Source organism: Primulina huaijiensis, chromosome 10 (genome assembly GCF_012295235.1).
Source record: "Primulina huaijiensis isolate GDHJ02 chromosome 10, ASM1229523v2, whole genome shotgun sequence".
Lineage (NCBI taxonomy): Eukaryota > Viridiplantae > Streptophyta > Magnoliopsida > Lamiales > Gesneriaceae > Primulina > Primulina huaijiensis.
In genome coordinates, this window is record NC_133315.1 from 13169238 (window position 1) to 13188100 (window position 18863).

The following is an 18863-nucleotide window of genomic DNA, read 5'->3' on the forward strand; positions in this document are numbered from 1 at the left end:
TCCAGAAGTACCCTCTCCGGTCTCCTGATATCCTGGAGTACCTGCCATTGTCCACACACAAAGACAACAACAGCCCCCCTTGGGGGTGAGCAAAGCTTCGTATGGAACAACCAATCATATATACCACAGATATCTAAACAATGATATATGGGATGCAATGCATGTATGTCGTGGAGGTATCGGGTCAAATGCCCATCCACTGAGCACATGTCAGAATCAAACGAATCGCTATCAAATCAATGCTCGAGCTGGCAAACCGGCCTCAATAAGGGATACTCGTATGATAGCGTCGACAAAGCGCCATCAAATCCCAAATCTCATATCCAATCATCGGGGTCACAATTGTCTATGCTTTACGGGTCATATAATACCGGCATCGCGATTGTGTTCAAAAACCCCAGAATCCAATCAAATCATATCAGGGTATCCAAAGATCATAGCTCAACGTGCATGTCATGTATCGATGTGTGTTAACAAAACATTTATTTTATACATCGATATCTCAATCTCAATGTCATGTATGCCACATCAATCAACAAATAAGGCATATAGACACATAATCTCATTCCAATCAATCCAATCAAACCGACATATATCATATAATACAGATACCTGTCGTATGTTACCCGGTCGCAACATACCTCAATTCTTCGTTCCAGTTGATGTAGCCTGAAGATATCGGTATAAAACTTTATCTACATCAATAACATACTCATTCCAATCAACACCATAATCCAAAATCATTAATATGAGTTTTAAATCTCATTTGAAACTTCAAAAATTCATATCAATTCAAAATCATATCCTAATTCAATTCCGACTTCGAATATGAGTTTCTTGTCTGTTATTCTACTACATATAAGAAATTCAACTTCAAATACACGCTCTTCCAGCACTTTGATATTTAGAGCTGCTGGAACTAGAAGAAAATTACCTTAGTCAAAAGCCCTCGATGCGACGATCACAAATATATAGTTTGTTTCGCGTTTAGACAGCGTTTCGAAGTCGATTCGGGCGAAAGAAATTGAATTTCCAACTTTTCTCTCGAAGTTGCTGAGAGGAAATAAAGAAAATGAGAAAGAAGCCTCGTTCTTATCACTCCACCGCTTCGGCGCTCGGGAGGTAGAATTCTCGCGCCCGAGCGCGAGACGTTCTGCCCCCGAGAAATATTTGTAACGCGCTCGGGCGGTGAAAAACTACCGCTCGGGCGCGGAACGTTCTGCCCGAATGCTAACATTCTCTGCACTGGCGCTCGGGCGGTAATATTCTACCGCTCGGGCGCCACACGTTCTGTACCCAATGGTTTTGTACTTATTGGCGTCCGGCTTATCCGCTCGAGCTCTTACAATGTCAATTCATATCCAATACGTATTTTCTCATTTTCATTGTCATGATATACATAAGCACATGACAATTTCATAATTTATCGATAATCAACATAAGATTTACGATAATACGATACACGGTCCTTACAAGTATGGTGAAGAAGCTCCCCACTTGAGAAAAATTGCAATTAAAGTCCTTAGCCAGACATGTTCATCTTCTGGTTGTGAAAGAAATTGGAGTACATGGTCTTTAATACATACTAAGCTTCGCAACCGTTTGGCAATGGAAAAGTTGCATAAATTGGTATATGTCCATTACAATATGCGATTAAGAGTACGAAATTTGATGCATAAAAGTGGAGATGATGATTACTACAGTCCTATAGATCTTGATCACATATTCACAGATGATGATATTTTAAATGAATGGACAAGAGATAATGAACCCTCTGTTTTGCAAGACGATGACTTAGAATGGTTAGATCAAGGCCATGAAATTTCAAATGCCCAAGAGCGCAACAAGACAATTGCTGGTCAAAGTTGCTCTAAGAACAAAAACAATGAGGGCAGCTCAAGATTATCAAAAAGCCAAGGAATCATATTGAGTGAAAGTGATGAAACTGAAGATGACGACAAAAGTGACGACATTAATGATAGTGGTGACGGGAACAATCGAGAAAGTGGCAAAAAACATCACGATGATGATCAAGAACGTCAAGATGATCAACATGATACTGGCATGTCATGGGCACATGAGAAAGAGAATTATTATGCCACACAGGACATTGATCATGGGTATCGCCCTGGGATAGAGGAACAACGTCGTTTTTTAGCAAGTTTGTCGAGTGCTGAAGATGATGAACATTTTAGTGGATCTTCACATTCATATATGGCTGTCGAAGAGCATATAAAAAATATTGGCTTGGGGGGACACCATCAATTTCAATTTGAAGGGTATTCTAATAGTCGGCGAAATAGATATCGTAACCCTCAATCACCCGCAGCAACTGGTATTAGACATGATGACCATAGATACACATCTTCAAGAGAGGCTAGTAATTCTTTGGGATATCAAGAATTTGAAGGCTACCATCATCGTGACGAAACCTTATTAAATCCACATTCATTACACCATGTCCATTCCGTTTCAAATCCCCTATTCAATGAATATCCACGTGGGCAATTTAACACTTGTTTATATCAACAACCATATGGTGGAGATCAATTTTCTCAACTGAATCCCGATAAAGAGTACACTGATGATTTCGTTCCTCCACGCCATTCCTCATGGTATTAGTCTGTATTATATAAAATTTACAGGTACTTTTCTATGTACATATTATTCTTCATCAGCTTATATTTAATTTATTATTGTTATTTTATTCTCGTATGATATGCATAATTTAATATGTTTAACATTAATTTCAGGGATATTTGAAAGCAAAGCACATCGATTGATGTAAGATGGTGAATCTCGAGTCTTCTTTCCGCTTCATTCATCAATGGAAGATTAATAAAGTAAAGACTACGAGTAAGCTATTTCTATTGAGAAATTTTCATTAGAAAGTGTGATAAAAAATAAGTTAATTCTAAAATATTTGTATTATAATTGATGTTAAATAATCTTTAACACTATTTTATGTAAGATTTTAATTTCTTATTTACATCAAATAATCTATTTAAATGATATTCATTTTAATTTTCATATTTCTAAATATTTTCCAAAATCTTTAATTTTTATATATTTATAATATTTTAAAAATAAAATCCGTTCCGCGACCGTTCCGTGAAATGTCATCGGAACTGGAACGGTGGACTCCGCGCCGTTCCCCTCGACCGCGATTGCGAACCATGAATATTCCTACTTCAAGTATTCCCACAGGAGGCTTCCAAAGCTGTTTTGCTTTTGTCCGTTGATCGCTAATGCATATCGTTGATTCATCCAATACATGATATCCACCTTGAAGGCACACCCTTAAGTGTATTCGGCTAGAAAATTTAAGTTCATTCCTCCTATCAGCTTCTATCGCACCAAACCCGAACTTTTTCGAGGTTGAACCAACGAGAATCCACAGGTCGGTGATCCAACCTCTTCTCAACCGTGCTGAGAGAAAGACTTATTCTTCCCAAGACATCGTCTTTCGAAGAGTGCACCTGATCCTCCACAGTCAGAAGAAGCTGCTCTTCAAATGGCTCAGCGGCCACAAAAACTAAGTCTTTGTTCCACGTAGGATTTGCAGTATGAGCTGGGCATATCCCGGTTTTGAGCACTTGACTACCCACATCGACTTTCACGGAGACCTCTGGGAGACGAGTCCAGTCAATTGGAATGATATCCTGAGCTTCAATGACATTCGTGTCAACAAAGAAATGAATAACAAAACTGGAAATGCATTAAATGCATTGATGGTAATGGTTGGATGTCATCATTATTGAGCAAAATGATTCGGTAGTTTTGTGTTTCAAATTTGACAATGGAAGCATTTAGATGAGAATACGTGTTTTCATACGCGTTTTCACACTGACGAGAATCTCTTTATTAGGCTCCATCTCCTCATTTAGAAATCATCTCATTCGAGTTTTTCTCATAGCATTTGAGTGCTTAGTTCTATAATATTTGTGAGGTGTTTATTCTCATGTATTAAGAGAGAGTTTCTCTTTGGAAACATATTGAGCGGTTGTATACTATAAAAATATTATAGTGTAAATCTTTCATCTTGCCCGTAGTTTTTACCCTAATAATTTTTAGGGGCTTTCCACGTAAGTCTTGGTGTCCAGTTTTATACTTTATTTTCATATTATTATCTCAAGTTGCAGTATATGAAACCAACAAGTGGTATTAGAGCCTTAATTTAAAATCTCTTAAAATTTTTAGTATGCTCCGTGGTTGCAGCTTAGACTGATCTTCCACATCAGAAAAGTTTTTTTTGAGATTTTTTATTAAGGCGAGATTATTTTGTCCAGTCTACTAAATTTTTGTAGACATAATGACGGGCAGGTACGAGATAACAAAGTTCAATTGATGTAAGTTTATGTTGTGGAAAATAAAGATACAAGAAATTTTAAGAAAGGAGAATTGCTTGACGGCTATTGGAGATGGACCGGTAGGAAATGACGGACGATGAAAAATGGAGTGAGATAAATAATAATGTTGTTGACAATTTACACTTGGCTATAGCACATGAAGTACTGTCAAGTATCTTTGAGATAAAAACAACAAAAGTTAAATGGATACTCTGACAAAGATATACAAGTTCAAGTCACTACACAACAAAATTTTCCTAAAGAAAAGGCTTTATACTATTTGGATGGCGGAATGCTCATCGATGACAGACCATATCAACACATTAAATACTCTATTTTCTTAACTCACTTCTATGGAGCATAAAATAGAGTAAAATTAACGTGCATAGTTTCTACTTCAAAGTCTACCAGATTCATATGATCAACATATCATCAACTTAACCAACAATACTCTTATGGGCTCTCTAAAATTCGACGATGTCTTAACTGCGGTTCTCAGAAAAAAAAAAGTCGGCGCAATAATAAGGAAGATAGATTAGTAACTTCAAAGCAGGCAGATGTTTTACCGATGATAAGAAGAAGATTTAAGGACCGTGACTCTAGTGGGAGCCAAAGACGAGGTAGATCAAAATCGAGAAGTAAGAAGAAAAATATTTACTGCTTTAAATATGGCGATAAGGGCCCTTCAAGAAAGAGTAGGAAATGTAGCTAGTACTTCAGGCGGTGGTGAAATATTATTCAGTGAAACGGCAACAGTTGCAGAAAGCAGAAACAAATTTTTTGACACATGGATTTTGGATTCAGGAGCGACGTGACACATTCTTTTGTCATTGGGGGTAATGGATGATATCGGATGCAAAACCTGTATCGAGAACGAGATCATGGTTGCCCAAAATATGTATGTATTTTTGGGAGAAACACACAAAGAGACGGAACAAGCTGTTGCATCAATTGGTTCAGGAGAAAAATTAACAGTGTTATGCAATAAAAAGCTCGGGAAAATGTGAGAATGAGGTTTGAAAATTCTTTCAGAACAGAAGCTGTTGTTGGGACTTACAAAATGTCTCTACCTTTTTGTGAGCATTGTGTTATCAGTAAACAACAGAGATTAAAGTTTGGCACTTTCACTGCCAAAAGTAAAAGCATATTGGATCTGATTCATTACGATGTTTGGCAAGTACCGGTTGTATCCCTGGAAGGAGTGAGATACTTTGTCTCGTTCATTGATGATTTCTCTAGGAGATGTTGGGTGTATCCAATAAAGAAAAAATCAGATATTTTTCAGATCTTCAAAGATTTCAAAGTACGGGTTGAACTTGATTCTAAAAAGAAAAATAAGTATTTGAGGACTGAAAATGGAGGAAAATATATCAATGATGAATTTGATGCATTTTTCCAACATGAGGGCATCAAAATATAGTTCACGACGGCTTACACACCTCGATAGATTGGGGTGGCAGAGCAAATGAACAGAACTTTGTTGGAAAGAACAAGAGCTATGTTGAGGACTGTGGGTCTAGACAAGTCATTTTGGGCAGAAGCATTTAAAACCGCTTGTTATATTATCAATCTTTCTTCTTCAGTAGCGATTGATCTAAAGACTCCGATGAAGATGCGGACCGGGAAGCCGACAGATTATTCTCATTTGCATACATTTGGAAGTCTTGTGTACTTTCTGTACAATGAGCAAGAAAGATCGAAGTTGGATTCGAAATCAAGAAAATGTATCTTCTTAGGTTATGGTGATAGAGTAAATAAATTTCGCTTGTAGGATCCTACTACCCTCAGCAGAGATGTTATCTTTGAGGAAGATAAAGTAAAAGGAGACAAAAGGACACTGAATTCAAAAACTACTATATTTTAGGAGGAAAATAAGATGGACAAATGCCAAATTTCTTGTGAAACTGTACCAGAGCACGAAGAACAAGAACCTATTGATGTGAGGCAGTCAGTTCGATACAGAAGACCACCAGGTTGGCTTTCAGATATGTCACTGAAAGCAATATTGCATATTGTCTATTATCAGAGGATGGTGAGTGTAACGTACCGTACTTTTGAACTACTTTAAAATTTGCGAAAAATTTTAAATTTTCTTAATTTAAATTGAAACTTTCAATTTGCCATAACAATAAACTGATCATTCAAAATATTTGTAATGAAAATATCACAAATAAAGTTTGCTAAAAACACTTGTTTAAATATTGTAAAAAAAAACATGAAATCAAAATGTTTGAAACATTGCATAATTTATTAAAAACATGGGCGGTCCTCGGGTTTAGCCTCCTGCTCAGTCTAAGCCGGCTCATTGGTCCCCACTCCCCGTCTGCTCAAAGTCATCCTCACCTGCATCGATCAAGTCTAGTGAGTCTAAAGACTCAACATGTATAAACTGAAGATAGCAAGTACTATATAATAAAACCACATGCATCTTTAAAGTAGGGCTTACATACTTGAAACTTAAACGTAATAGCATAACCATACTTGAAACATGAACGTAGTAGCATAAACGTAGACGTGCCATCATCATAAAACTTTTCTTAAACATACTAGCATCATACATACTTGAGCATACATAACATCATTTTGCGTAGAGATATATTTCAAAGCAAGTGATCCATATATAAATGTGCCTGATCAGACTAAACCACAGTACTGGACTGGCAGGGAAAATCCACTATCACATACATGATATCCCCGGTCATGCTTTACCGGATGGATTGGTCCATGGTCATGCTTTACCATTTTTCAATCCTGATTTAAACCCGGTCATGCTTTACCGGGGTGGAGAGGTCCTCGGCCACGTTCACGTACTTCCAAACCCGTTTATAATTTGGTCACAAGACATTTAGCATACCTCAAAAACATAAACATATTTTCTTTTGCACGTCGAATATACTTACGTAGCGTTGATGGATTCGTTGGATCTCGCTTGGGGCCACTACTGCACATACTAACATGAGTTCGAATACTTATCTTTCAATGCTTAGACGTATAGTCATGCTCACACACAAAAATGACAAATTTTCTTATGAAGTTCTAAATCTCTCGTGACTTGACCTCGTTTAATCATCGTACTAAATCATGACATCAAACCCCAAAAACAATCCCTAAAAAGAAAAAAAAAATTTTAAAAGGGGTACACTGACCCCATGTAAGGGTCTGGGTTGGGGTCTGTGTAGGTGCTAGAAATTCGAATTTTGAAGGAAAAAGGCACGGTCTCCGTGTCCGGGTCCGGGTAGCCTCTGAACTTGCAAACTCGCGAAAATTCACTAACTTATTGATTTATTCTTCCAATCCAAGCCTAGGGACCATGAACCAACACCTCGAGACTTATCCTAGGATGCTATTACATTGATTCAAACTCGTACAAACACCCCAAACGTCCCCAAGCATCGACAAGCAACTTCAATACAACAATAACCCGTAATTCGACATCATTTCGCTTCTTACGACTTCCATTACATCCTAAGCCATTCCCGACCCAAACGAACCACCAAATAACACCTAAATACATCCCATAACATATCTAAATGCAGTAGCACAAGCCTGGTGGTGACAAACAAAGCCTGCAACTCAAAAACTTCAAGAACACATCAAGAACACATTTTTTAAAAAAACGCAGTTTGAGCAGTCCCACGAAAACAATCATAACTCACTCATTTCTTATCCAAATATTTTGTATTTACTGTCAAATCAAAGGTATGAAAAAGTTCTACGATTTATATGTTGAAAGGTTTTCCAGAAAATTGACTGAGAAATCGCAGTATTAAAAATGACAGCAAATTTCTATTTTTGAGATCCAAAAACGTTTCAAAATCCATCCAACACATTTCTGTTCAAACTTTGCACAACATACATGAATTTTCACACATAATAAACAAAAACACGAATAATATGACAAGATCGATGCAAGAATGAAAGAATATACATGCTTTTGATATTTAAAATTACCGAACCGACGATACCGAAGCGGGAAAGATGCGAGGGTTGATCCGGGACGATTTGTGGCTCGATTTCTTGTACAAAATACACGTGAATTGCTGGAAGAATTTTCACAGAGAGGGGCGGCTGCTGAAGGTTCTTAGAACCCTAAAATTTGCTCTCAAAAATGAAATGAAGGTGAAATGAAAATTTTGTGTGTGTGTGTAACCGTGTGCGTGTGTGTGAGGGGGTGTGCGTGTGCGTGTGTTTTTATTATTAAGGAGAGTAAGATTGCTTAATTACATAATTAACAAGGTAATTAAAATACTAACTCCCTACTAACCTCTAATAAAATTCTCTAATTTAAAATAAAATGCATAAGTACTAAATCTTTAAAAGTTTAAAATCATAAAAATCACCTAATAAATAAATTAGGCTTAAAAAATGCTAGAAACTAAATAAATCATTTAAACTACCCCAATCTTAACTTAAAATAAAATGCTACATTTTAAAATCACCAAAATCGTCACCTGTCTCTTTTACTCGATCCTGCATCGAATAATCGACTGAAACATGAAACTCAACAAAAATTTTACGTGCATCACATAAACATAAATAATTTAAAATATTGCAAATTTCATAAATCATGCATATCAAAAATCATTTAAACTTGATTAAATAATTTAACAATTAAATAAATGCATGAGTTTTACGTGTACTGAATCCGGATAAAGATTTATCATATCTGCTTCAGTCTCCCAAGTGGCCTCCTCCACTGCTTGGTTCAACCACCGGACTTTGACCAGATTGGTCACTTTGTTCCGAAGTCTTCGTTCCTGTAGGTCTAGGATTTGGACAGATCTTTCCTCATACGACAGATCTGGAGCAAGCTGTAACGGCTCAATACTCAAAACATGCGAAGGATTTGCAATATACTCCCTTAGCATCGAGACGTGGAACACATTGTATACACCGGTCAGATTCGGCGGTAAGGTTACACGATAAGCTAGTGTCTCAACTCTGTCAAGAATCTCGAACGGTCCAATAAATCTCGGACTTAGCTTGCCTCTCTTCCCAAACCTCATAACACCCTTCATAGGTGCTATCTCTACGAAAACGTGATCACCTACGGCAAACTCGAGATCTCTCCTTCTCTTGTCAGCATACTCTTTGACGACTCTGGACGGTCTTCATCCTGTCTCGGATCTTGACCACCACCTCTGCAGTTTGCTGAACAATCTCTGGACCAAGTTCTGATCTCTCATCGACTTCATCCCAATGGATCGGCGATCTGTACTTCTTCCCATACAATGCCTCGTAGGGAGCCATACCTATAGATGATTGGAAACTGTTGTTGTAGGTAAACTGCACTAGAGGTAGCTTCGATTCCCAATTCCCATGGAAATCGATCACACAGGCTCTCAAAAAATCCTCCAAAATCTGAATTACACGCTCAGACTGGCCATCTGTCTGAGGGTGGAAAGCTGTACTGAATAGCAACTTCGTCCCCATGGCTGCATGTACACTCTTCCAAAAGGACGATGTAAACCTCGGGTTCCTGTCGGACACAATTGAATCTGGGATCCCGTGCAATCAAACTATCTCCCTGATATAGAGCTTCGCATACTGCGTCATGGAGAAAGTCGTACTAGCAAGAAGTGTGCCGACTTAGTAAGTCGATCCACTATAACCCAAATAGCATTGGATCCTCTGACTGACCTCGGCAAACAAACAACGAAGTCCATGGTGATATTCTCCCACTTTCACTCGGGGATAGGGAGTGGCTTAAGTATTCCTGCAGGCCTCTGATGCTCTGGTTTCACTTGCTGGCAAGTGAGACATTCAGATACAAATCGGCGGATGTCTCGCTTCATACTTGGCCACCAATACAGAATCTGTAAATCCTTGTACATTTTGGTACCTCCTGGATGAATGGAATACGGAGATGCATGTGCCTCTGTCAGAATATCCTCTGTGATCGAATCAACACTAGGCACCCACATGCTTCCTCTGTACCTCACAATATCATCGGACACTGTGTAGAGTACACTGCCCTTGGCTTCATCCTTCAGTCTCCATTTCTGCAACTGCTCATCTGAAGGCTGACCTCTACGGATTCGGTAAAACAAAGAAGACTGGACTTTCAGATTAGACAGCTTAGGAGCTCTGTTCTTAGGATAAACCTCTAACCCAAATCTCTGAATCTCTGATTGAAGAGATTTCTGTACTGACAGCTGTACTACGACTGCAACCTTTCGGCTCAAGGCATCTGCCACAACATTAGCTTTCCCCGGATGGTAGCTAATATCAAATCGTAGTCTTCCACTAACTCCAACCACCGTCTTTGTATCATATTCAGTTCTTTCTGCATGAAGAAATACTTGAGACTTTTGTGATCAGTAAATATCTGGCATTTCTCGCCGTACAAATAATGTCTCCATATCTTCAACGCAAAGACAACAGCTGCTGACTCAAGATAATGAGTCGGATAATTCTTCTCATGCACCTTCAACTGTCTGGAGGCATAAGCTATGACCCGACCATGCTGCATCAAAACTGCGCCTAATCCGAGCTTAGAAGCATCAGTGTATGGCAAAAAATTGCCTTGCCTTGCTGGCATGGCTAATATTGGCGCTGTGATAAGAGCTTGCTTCAAAGTATCAAAGCTCTTCTGGCACTCATCACTCCAAATGAATTTAGCATTCTTCTTGGTCAATGAAGTGAGTGGCACCGCTATCGAAGAAAATCCCTGAATAAATTTCCTGTAGTAGCCTGCTAGGCCTAGGAAACTGCGGATCTCTGAAGCATTCTTCGGTTCAACCCATTCTTTAACTGCTGCCACCTTAGATGGATCCACCTCGATACCGCTGCTAGATATTATATGACCCAAAAACGCTACCTTCTCCAACCAGAATTCACACTTACTGAATTTTCAAACAACTTACGACTCTGCAAGACTTGCAAAACTGTACCCAAATGCTGCCTGTGCTCTTCATGGCTCTTCGAGTAAATGAGAATGTCGTCAATGAACCCTATGACCAACTGATCTGGGTAGGGCTGAAATACTCGATTCATGAGGTCCATAAAAATCTCTGGAGCATTCGTCAGTCCAAACAACATTACTAAGAACTCGTAGTGCCCATACCTGGTTCTGAAGGCTGTCTTTTTCACATCTGCATCTTTTACCTTCAACTGATGATACCTTAATCGAAGGTCTATCTTAGAGAACACTGTAGCTCCCTGCAACTGATCAAACAAGTCCTCGATCCTTGGAAGTGGGTATTTATTTTTTATCGTTACCTTGTTCAGTTCCCGATAATCGATACACAGCCTCATGCTTCCATCCTTCTTCTTTACGAAGATTACTGGTGCGCCCCACGGTGAGAAACTAGGGCGGATGAATTCTTTATCTAGAATGTAGAACCCGTAACTTAGACTACGTATAAGCCATGCATAATTCTAGTATTTAAATTAAAATTATTTTTATTGCATGAGTTTCTAAATTTAATTATTTTAAGTAGTAGTTTAATTTTTTTTATCATTTCAGTTATTTCAGTGAGGCCGGACAGGAGTTGGAGTTTAGAGATAAAATTTAAGATTCAGAAAACATTTCCAGAATTTAATTTAGCTAGCAAGTAAGTTAAATTAAGTTAATAAGGAGGTTTAGGGAATTATTTATACAACTTGAGGTGAGTAGAAACCAAATTCATTTAAGTTCAATAATTAAGGGATTAAATCACTAAATTATTCAAAGAATAGGTAAGGCTTTAAAGGTTTAAAATTTATCAACTAGACAACATTTTCCCCTCCATTTATTTGTTTAATTTTCGGCCACCTTAGATGAGTAATCAATTTCCTTGCCAACTCAACCTTTGACCCTTTCCTTGTTTTATATTAGTAGGATAATCCCTTCATTTTTTTAGCATCATTTAATTAATTAATAAGCATTTACCTAACCTTGTTTAGCATGTAATAATCGGCCACCTCATTCCCCCCAAGAAGATTTGATAGCAAACAAAAATTCAAATTTCAAATAGAAATAGACTTGGTCTTGCATTTCCCCTTATATTGCTACCATTTCTCCTCACCCTCCTAACTATCTTCCCCTTCCCCTATCCACCAAAAATCTGAGAGAATTCAGAGTCATTTTGAGAGGAAAAATTGGGAGACACTTAGCCATTAACAAGAGAAAATAATCGAGTAGCAACCAAGGTAGCATAGCGCTCCACTCCTCCTCGCCGAGTCGTCTTATTCATCCGTTTCTTTTCCAAACAAAACCAGGCATGCATATATTCTTCCTTGACTCTTCAATCAAGTCATACTATCATCATTTTGATGTTTCATGATCATCCTTTCATGTAAAAACCGAAATATTGATGAATCATTTTCAAAAAGGTAGTGCAGATTTTTGTTGCCTTCACTCTATGCTTCACGGTTTGCTTGTTTTTGTGAGTACAGGTGGATGGTTCGATTCCAGGCTCCCAAGGCGGCTCCTAGACATGTACTAGAGTGGTTTAGTGCCTTGTTGATCCATTAGTTCAGCCCCATGCATGATGGAAACCGAAAATGACAGCAACTTTCCATTCTTGCCACTTGAGTCTTCGAAAAATTTGTTTTGCTGTCAAAGGGGAAATGAATCTGATCTTGGCTGCCCCAAGGCTTATAGCCATGGTTGGATCACTTCCCTAGCATGTATAAGACGTGGCTAAGTCGCCATTTTGGTGGCTTGGTCCATGGTGCATCGGTTTTTAAATCAAACGCAAGAACAGCCCCTCCCCTTCTCGGCCCCTTGATTTTTACTGCATGTGTTGGTTCGAGTATGGTGGAACGATGTGGATCTTGGTTGGCCTATGGCCCTTAGCCACGGTTCACACCATGCCCCATGAAGTCTAGGTCGTGCCATGGTCAATCAAATGGCCACTGGAACGAGTCGAGACAGCAAGCGAAGCAAAACACCCCTCACGCGCGCAAAGGTGCTCTAGGGTGAATCTTTTCGATCGTTGCTGGAATATTTCGAATTGTGGCTGGTCTAAAGCCCTTAGCCATGGTTCAAATCATTCCTTGGGATGTTGGTAAGAGATTTTGGTCGGTGGTTCAAGCCCCAATGGCCATTAGTCTCGCAAACGACACAAGAAACCAAAGCATAGCTGCTGTATTTCTGGACAGCAACTTGCTGTGACGGTTCAGTGGCTCGTTCGAGTTCTCGGTTGGCTTTTAGCCCATGGCCTTGGACTGGACAGTACCTCACCGAGTTAGGAAGGTCATGTTTTTGGCCGTTCGTGATTCGGATCATTTTTGAGGTCGTACGAGAATTTACGGTGCGATGTGCCAAATTGACTCTCGAAAGAGCGTTTCATGTTTTGGCCTCCATTCACCTAGATTTCGGCCCTCACCATTTTAGGAGCATTATTTGATCATTTTAGACGTATTTTAATCATGACTACATGATGGTTCAGTGTTGGTTCGGGTTGGCTCGGAGTCATGATTTAATACGAAGTCGGTAGGCGTAATTGTCACATTTTTGAAGGTTATTGTATAGTTTGGTCCCATAAATCTATTGCATATTTTTCATGGCATATTTAGGTTGCAGCGAGCCTGGGAGCGATCCAATCCAAGCAGTAAAATGGGTACAGGATATTTAATTCAGTTATTTAATTATATTACGTGCAAAAATACAAATTTTGAGATTTATGCGATATTGCTTGTGGTCACTTTACTATCATGCTTAAGTCCGGTCCCCAGTATCGGCCCGGTCACCAGTTACCGGTCAGTTCAGTTGTTTCACCCAGTACTGTGGCAGTAGTCTGATCAGACGTAAATCCGATCCCCAGTATCGGTCCGGTCACCAGTATCGGTCAGCTCAGTTCAGTTCAGTTCAGGGACCACTTGCGTAGACCATAATCTCACAGAAAATTATTATATGCTATTTCAGTACAGGGCTCCAAGGAGCAAACAGTTTCACTATGATTTTCAGTTCAGCTATGCACGTATTATAATTAATCATGACACGACATTTTACGATATGCCTCATGACATGAAATTTTACTCCCATGCAATTTTACTATATTTACTCGTTATTTACGATATATGCATGTTGAGTCTTTAGACTCACTAGACTTGATTGTTGTAGGTACTGATGATGTCGGGATCGAGGGCGGGGACCAGTGAGCTAGCTCGAGTCGGCAGTAGTGGCACCCGAGGACCTCAGTTTCAGCACTTGCCATTTTGATGCTCAAATATTTTATTAGTTATTGAATACTTTAACTTGTTATTTTGGCAAGTAATAATTTCTTCCGCTGCTGTTTTGAACGTTAAATATTTTATCAGTTTTTGGTATGAATGAGGCACTCCATTTATTTTAAAAGAAAAATTTTAAATTTTCCGCAAATTTTCAAGTAAGGATTTTTAGGCCTCTACATCTGGTATCAGAGCAATGGTTCTGTAAAGGGTTGCACTACTACTGACCGCGAGAAGCTCATGAAGTCACGTCGTCGGTCTGTAAGTTTTACAGTTACGCATTTTATTTAAAGCATGAATTATTTAACAGCATGTTTACATGAAATGTTTTACTTCCATATTTATGTTATTGTTCAGTACTTAAATTTAAATAAATTATGGAATTATGCATGTTAGTTACGTATGGGTTATGTATGGAACAGTATGCCCCCTAGACGCATTCTCGAGCGCACTATAAATGAGGAGCCTCGCCAGGAGGACAGGGAGGAGCAGAGGCAGGAGAGAGACTTACCACCTCCACCACCACCGGACATGAATGCCCAGATGCTAGCTGGGATGACTCGGTTCTTCGCGCAGTTTGCGGAGAACAATGCTGTGGCGACCAGGCCGACAGAGCCTGAGGCAGTATACGAGAGATTCATGAAGATGCGTCCAAAGGAGTTTTCTGGGACGACGGACCCCATGGTTGCCGAGGGCTGGATCAAGTCCCTCGAGGTTATTTTCGAGTTCATGGAGCTTGGAGATGCAGATCGAGTTCGTTGTGCCTCTTATCTGTTCGGAGGAGATGCCCGCTTATGGTGGGAAGGAGCTTCAGTAGCCCTTAACTTGGCTACCCTGTCATGGACACGTTTCACGGAGGTATTCTACTCCAAGTATTTTACGGATGAGGTGCGCACCCGATTGACCACGGAGTTTATGAGCCTTAGACAGGGGGATCTGACGGTTACGGAGTTCATCCGTAAGTTCGAGAGGGGTTGTCACTTTGTGCCCTTGATCGCGAACGATGCTAAAGCCAAGTTGATGCATTTCTTGGTGGGTTTACGGCCGATCTTGCGCCGTGATGTTAGGGTGTCTGACCCTACTACTTACGAGGTCGCCGTCTCCAGAGCTCTGGCCGCAGAGCAGGACCAGCAAGATATAGAGAGGGATCGCTTGGGAAAGCGACCAGTTCAGATACCACACCGTCGTCCTCCTCCTCAGCAGCACCAGCATCAGCATAAGAGGCCGTATCACGGCCCGCCCAGGAACAGAGGAGGACCTCAGCAGGAGCAGCAGCAGCAGCAGGGACGTGTCGTCCCGAGGACCTTTGAGCACCCAGTCTGTCCCAAGTGCTCACGCCGTCATCCGGGAGCATGCATGTTTGGCTCAGGGAAATGTTTTAAGTGTGGCAGCACGGACCACATGCTACGGCAGTGCCCCCGGAAGAATCTGCCTACCCAAGGCAGAGTTTTTGCTCTCCATGCTGCGGAGACAAACCCTGATACCATGCTGATGACAGGGAGAATTTTCATAGCTGGCTCAGCTACCAAAGCCCTGATAGATTCAGGGGCTACCCACTCATTTATTTCAGAGGTCTTTGCAAACTTTCTCAAAGTTAAGACCATCGGGCTAGATGTAGCCTATTCGGTGTCATTGCCTTCGGGAGAGGAGATAACCGCCACCAGCGTGATCCGAGACATAGACCTTGAGCTGCATGGAAATCTTGTTTATGCGGATCTCATCTTATTGCCGATGCCAGAGTTTGACATCATTCTGGGGATGGACTGGCTATCGCGGAACAGAGTTTTGATCGACTTTCAGCGGAGATCCATTTTAGTCCGACCGCCTGGGATGACACAGTTCTTATTTGAGCCGGACAGGTACTTTCCTTGACCGCGCATTATTCCTTATATCCAGGCTAGGAAGCTCATGCATCGAGGGTGTCGGGCATTTTTAGCAACTTTTATATCTGTCCCCGAGGCACCCAGTCAGTCAGCCTCAGATGTTCCGATTGTTAGAGACTTCGTAGACGTTTTTCCTGAGGACGTCTCTGGTGTTCCACCTGAGAGAGAGGTGGAGTTTTCCATCGAGCTTATGCCAGGTACGGCTCCGATCTCAAAAGCGCCGTATCGACTAGCCCCGACAGAGATGGCAGAGCTTAAGAAGCAGATTCAGGAACTTCTTGACAAGGAGTTCATTCGCCCTAGTTTCTCACCTTGGGGCGCGCCAGTCTTGTTTGTTAAGAAGAAGGATGGCTCGATGAGACTTTGTATTGACTATCGGGAGTTGAACAGGGTTACAGTGAAGAATAAATACCCACTTCCGAGGATTGAGGATCTGTTTGACCAGTTGCAGGGAGCTTCGATTTTCTCTAAGATAGATCTGCGTTCCGGTTATCACCAGTTGAGAGTGAGAGATGCTGATGTTTCGAAGACAGCTTTCAGGACTCGTTATGGCCACTACGAGTTCCTTGTGATGCCGTTCGGTTTGACGAATGCGCCAGCGATCTTCATGGATCTCATGAATCGCGTATTTCAGCCGTACCTCGATCAGTTCGTGATAGTATTCATAGACGACATCCTCGTCTACTCCAAGAATCGGGAGGATCACAGCAGGCATCTGACTACAGTGTTGCAGACATTGCAGAAGCACAAACTATTCGCAAAGTTCAGTAAATGCGAATTCTGGTTGGAGAAGGTGGCGTTCTTAGGCCACATTGTTTCTAGCAGTGGCATTGAGGTGGACCCAGCGAAAGTTGCAGCAGTCAGAGATTGGGTAGTGCCTCAGAATGCATCCGAGATCCGCAGTTTTCTTGGCCTAGCAGGATATTACCGGAAGTTCATCAAGGGATTCTCCTCGATTGCAGTTCCACTCACAGCACTGACAAAGAAGAATGTGAAATTTGTTTGGAGCGAGGAGTGTCAGAAGAGCTTCGACACTTTGAAGCAAGCTCTTATCTCAGCACCAGTTTTGGCCATGCCGTCAGGGCCCGGTGAGTTTGTTCTGTATACCGATGCTTCGAAGCTCGGTCTTGGCGCCGTATTGATGCAGCATGGGAAGGTGATAGCTTATGCTTCTAGACAGCTGAAAACTCATGAGAAGAACTACCCTACCCATGATTTAGAGTTGGCCGCCGTAGTTTTTGCCTTGAAGATTTGGAGGCACTATCTGTATGGAGAGAAGTGCCAGATCTTTACCGACCACAAGAGCCTCAAGTATTTCTTTACGCAGAAGGAGCTGAACATGCGTCAGAGGCGTTGGTTGGAGCTTGTGAAAGACTACGATTGTGACATTAGCTACCACCCGGGTAAGGCTAATGTAGTTGCAGATGCACTGAGCAGAAAAGTTGCAGTGATGGCTCATTTGGCAGTTTCGAGACCTCTTCAGTTTGAGATGCAGAGGTTTGATCTTGAGACTTATCCTCGAGGTAGAGTTCCCCGTCTATCTACCTTGACCATTCAGTCTTCCCTTCTTGACCGTATTCGCAGTGGTCAGGCAGCAGATGAGCAGTTGGCCAAGTGGAAGCAGAGAGATGAGGCCAAGGGCAGTGTTTTGTATTCAGTCAGCGACGGCATACTGAGATACCGAGACAGGATATGGGTTCCTAGCAGTGATTCTATCCGAGCAGACATCTTATCAGAGGCCCATATGTCGCCGTACTCTATTCATCCAGGGAGTACGAAGATGTACAAAGATCTACAGCTATTGTATTGGTGGCCTGGGATGAAGAAAGACATCAGACGATTTGTATCCGAGTGTCTGACTTGCCAGTTAGTGAAGGCCGAGCATCAGAGACCAGCAGGTTTGCTCAAGCCTCTTCCTATTCCCGAGTGGAAGTGGGAGAACGTTACCATGGATTTTGTGACAGGATTGCCGAAGTCAGCCAGAGGATCGAATGCTATCTGGGTGATTGTAGATCGTCTTACCAAATCAGCGCACTTCTTGCCTATTAAGACGACTTTCACTATGGTTCAGTATGCGGAGTTGTATATCCGAGAGATAGTCCGACTTCACGGCATTCCAGTTTCTATCGTGTCTGACAGAGATCCCCGATTTACTTCCTCGTTTTGGAAGAGTTTGCATTCGACCATGGGTACGAAGTTGCTGTTTAGCACAGCTTTCCATCCGCAGACAGATGGGCAGTCAGAGCGAGTTATTCAGATCTTGGAGGATCTTCTCCGTGCTTGCGTCATTGACTTCTCAGGGAGTTGGGAGTCGAACTTGCCATTGGTAGAGTTCACCTATAACAACAGCTTTCAGTCGTCTATAGGAATGGCTCCGTATGAAGCACTATATGGTCGCAAGTGCAGATCTCCTGTTCATTGGGATGAAGTAGGAGAGAGAGCAGAGTTGGGTCCAGAGATTATACAGCAGACT

General features: G+C 41.1%; 1 protein-coding gene and 1 pseudogene across 1 annotated transcript; one reads left to right on the forward strand and one right to left on the reverse strand.

The window, feature by feature from the left end:
- LOC140985895 (FT-interacting protein 1-like) overlaps window positions 1-18863 on the reverse strand; it is a 41836-nt pseudogene that overhangs the window by 9196 nt on the left and 13777 nt on the right.
- Window positions 1481-3173, forward strand: LOC140985659 (uncharacterized). Its single transcript, XM_073453532.1, has 2 exons — window positions 1481-2645; window positions 2754-3173. Exon 1 carries the CDS (start codon window positions 1609-1611, stop codon window positions 2620-2622), a length of 1014 nt encoding a protein of 337 aa, XP_073309633.1. The 5' UTR covers window positions 1481-1608; the 3' UTR covers window positions 2623-2645; window positions 2754-3173.

Coding starts and splice junctions, on each gene's coding strand:
- LOC140985659 (XM_073453532.1), top strand. CDS start 1,609: ATGGAAAAGTTGCATAAATTGGTATATGTCCATTACAATATGCGATTA.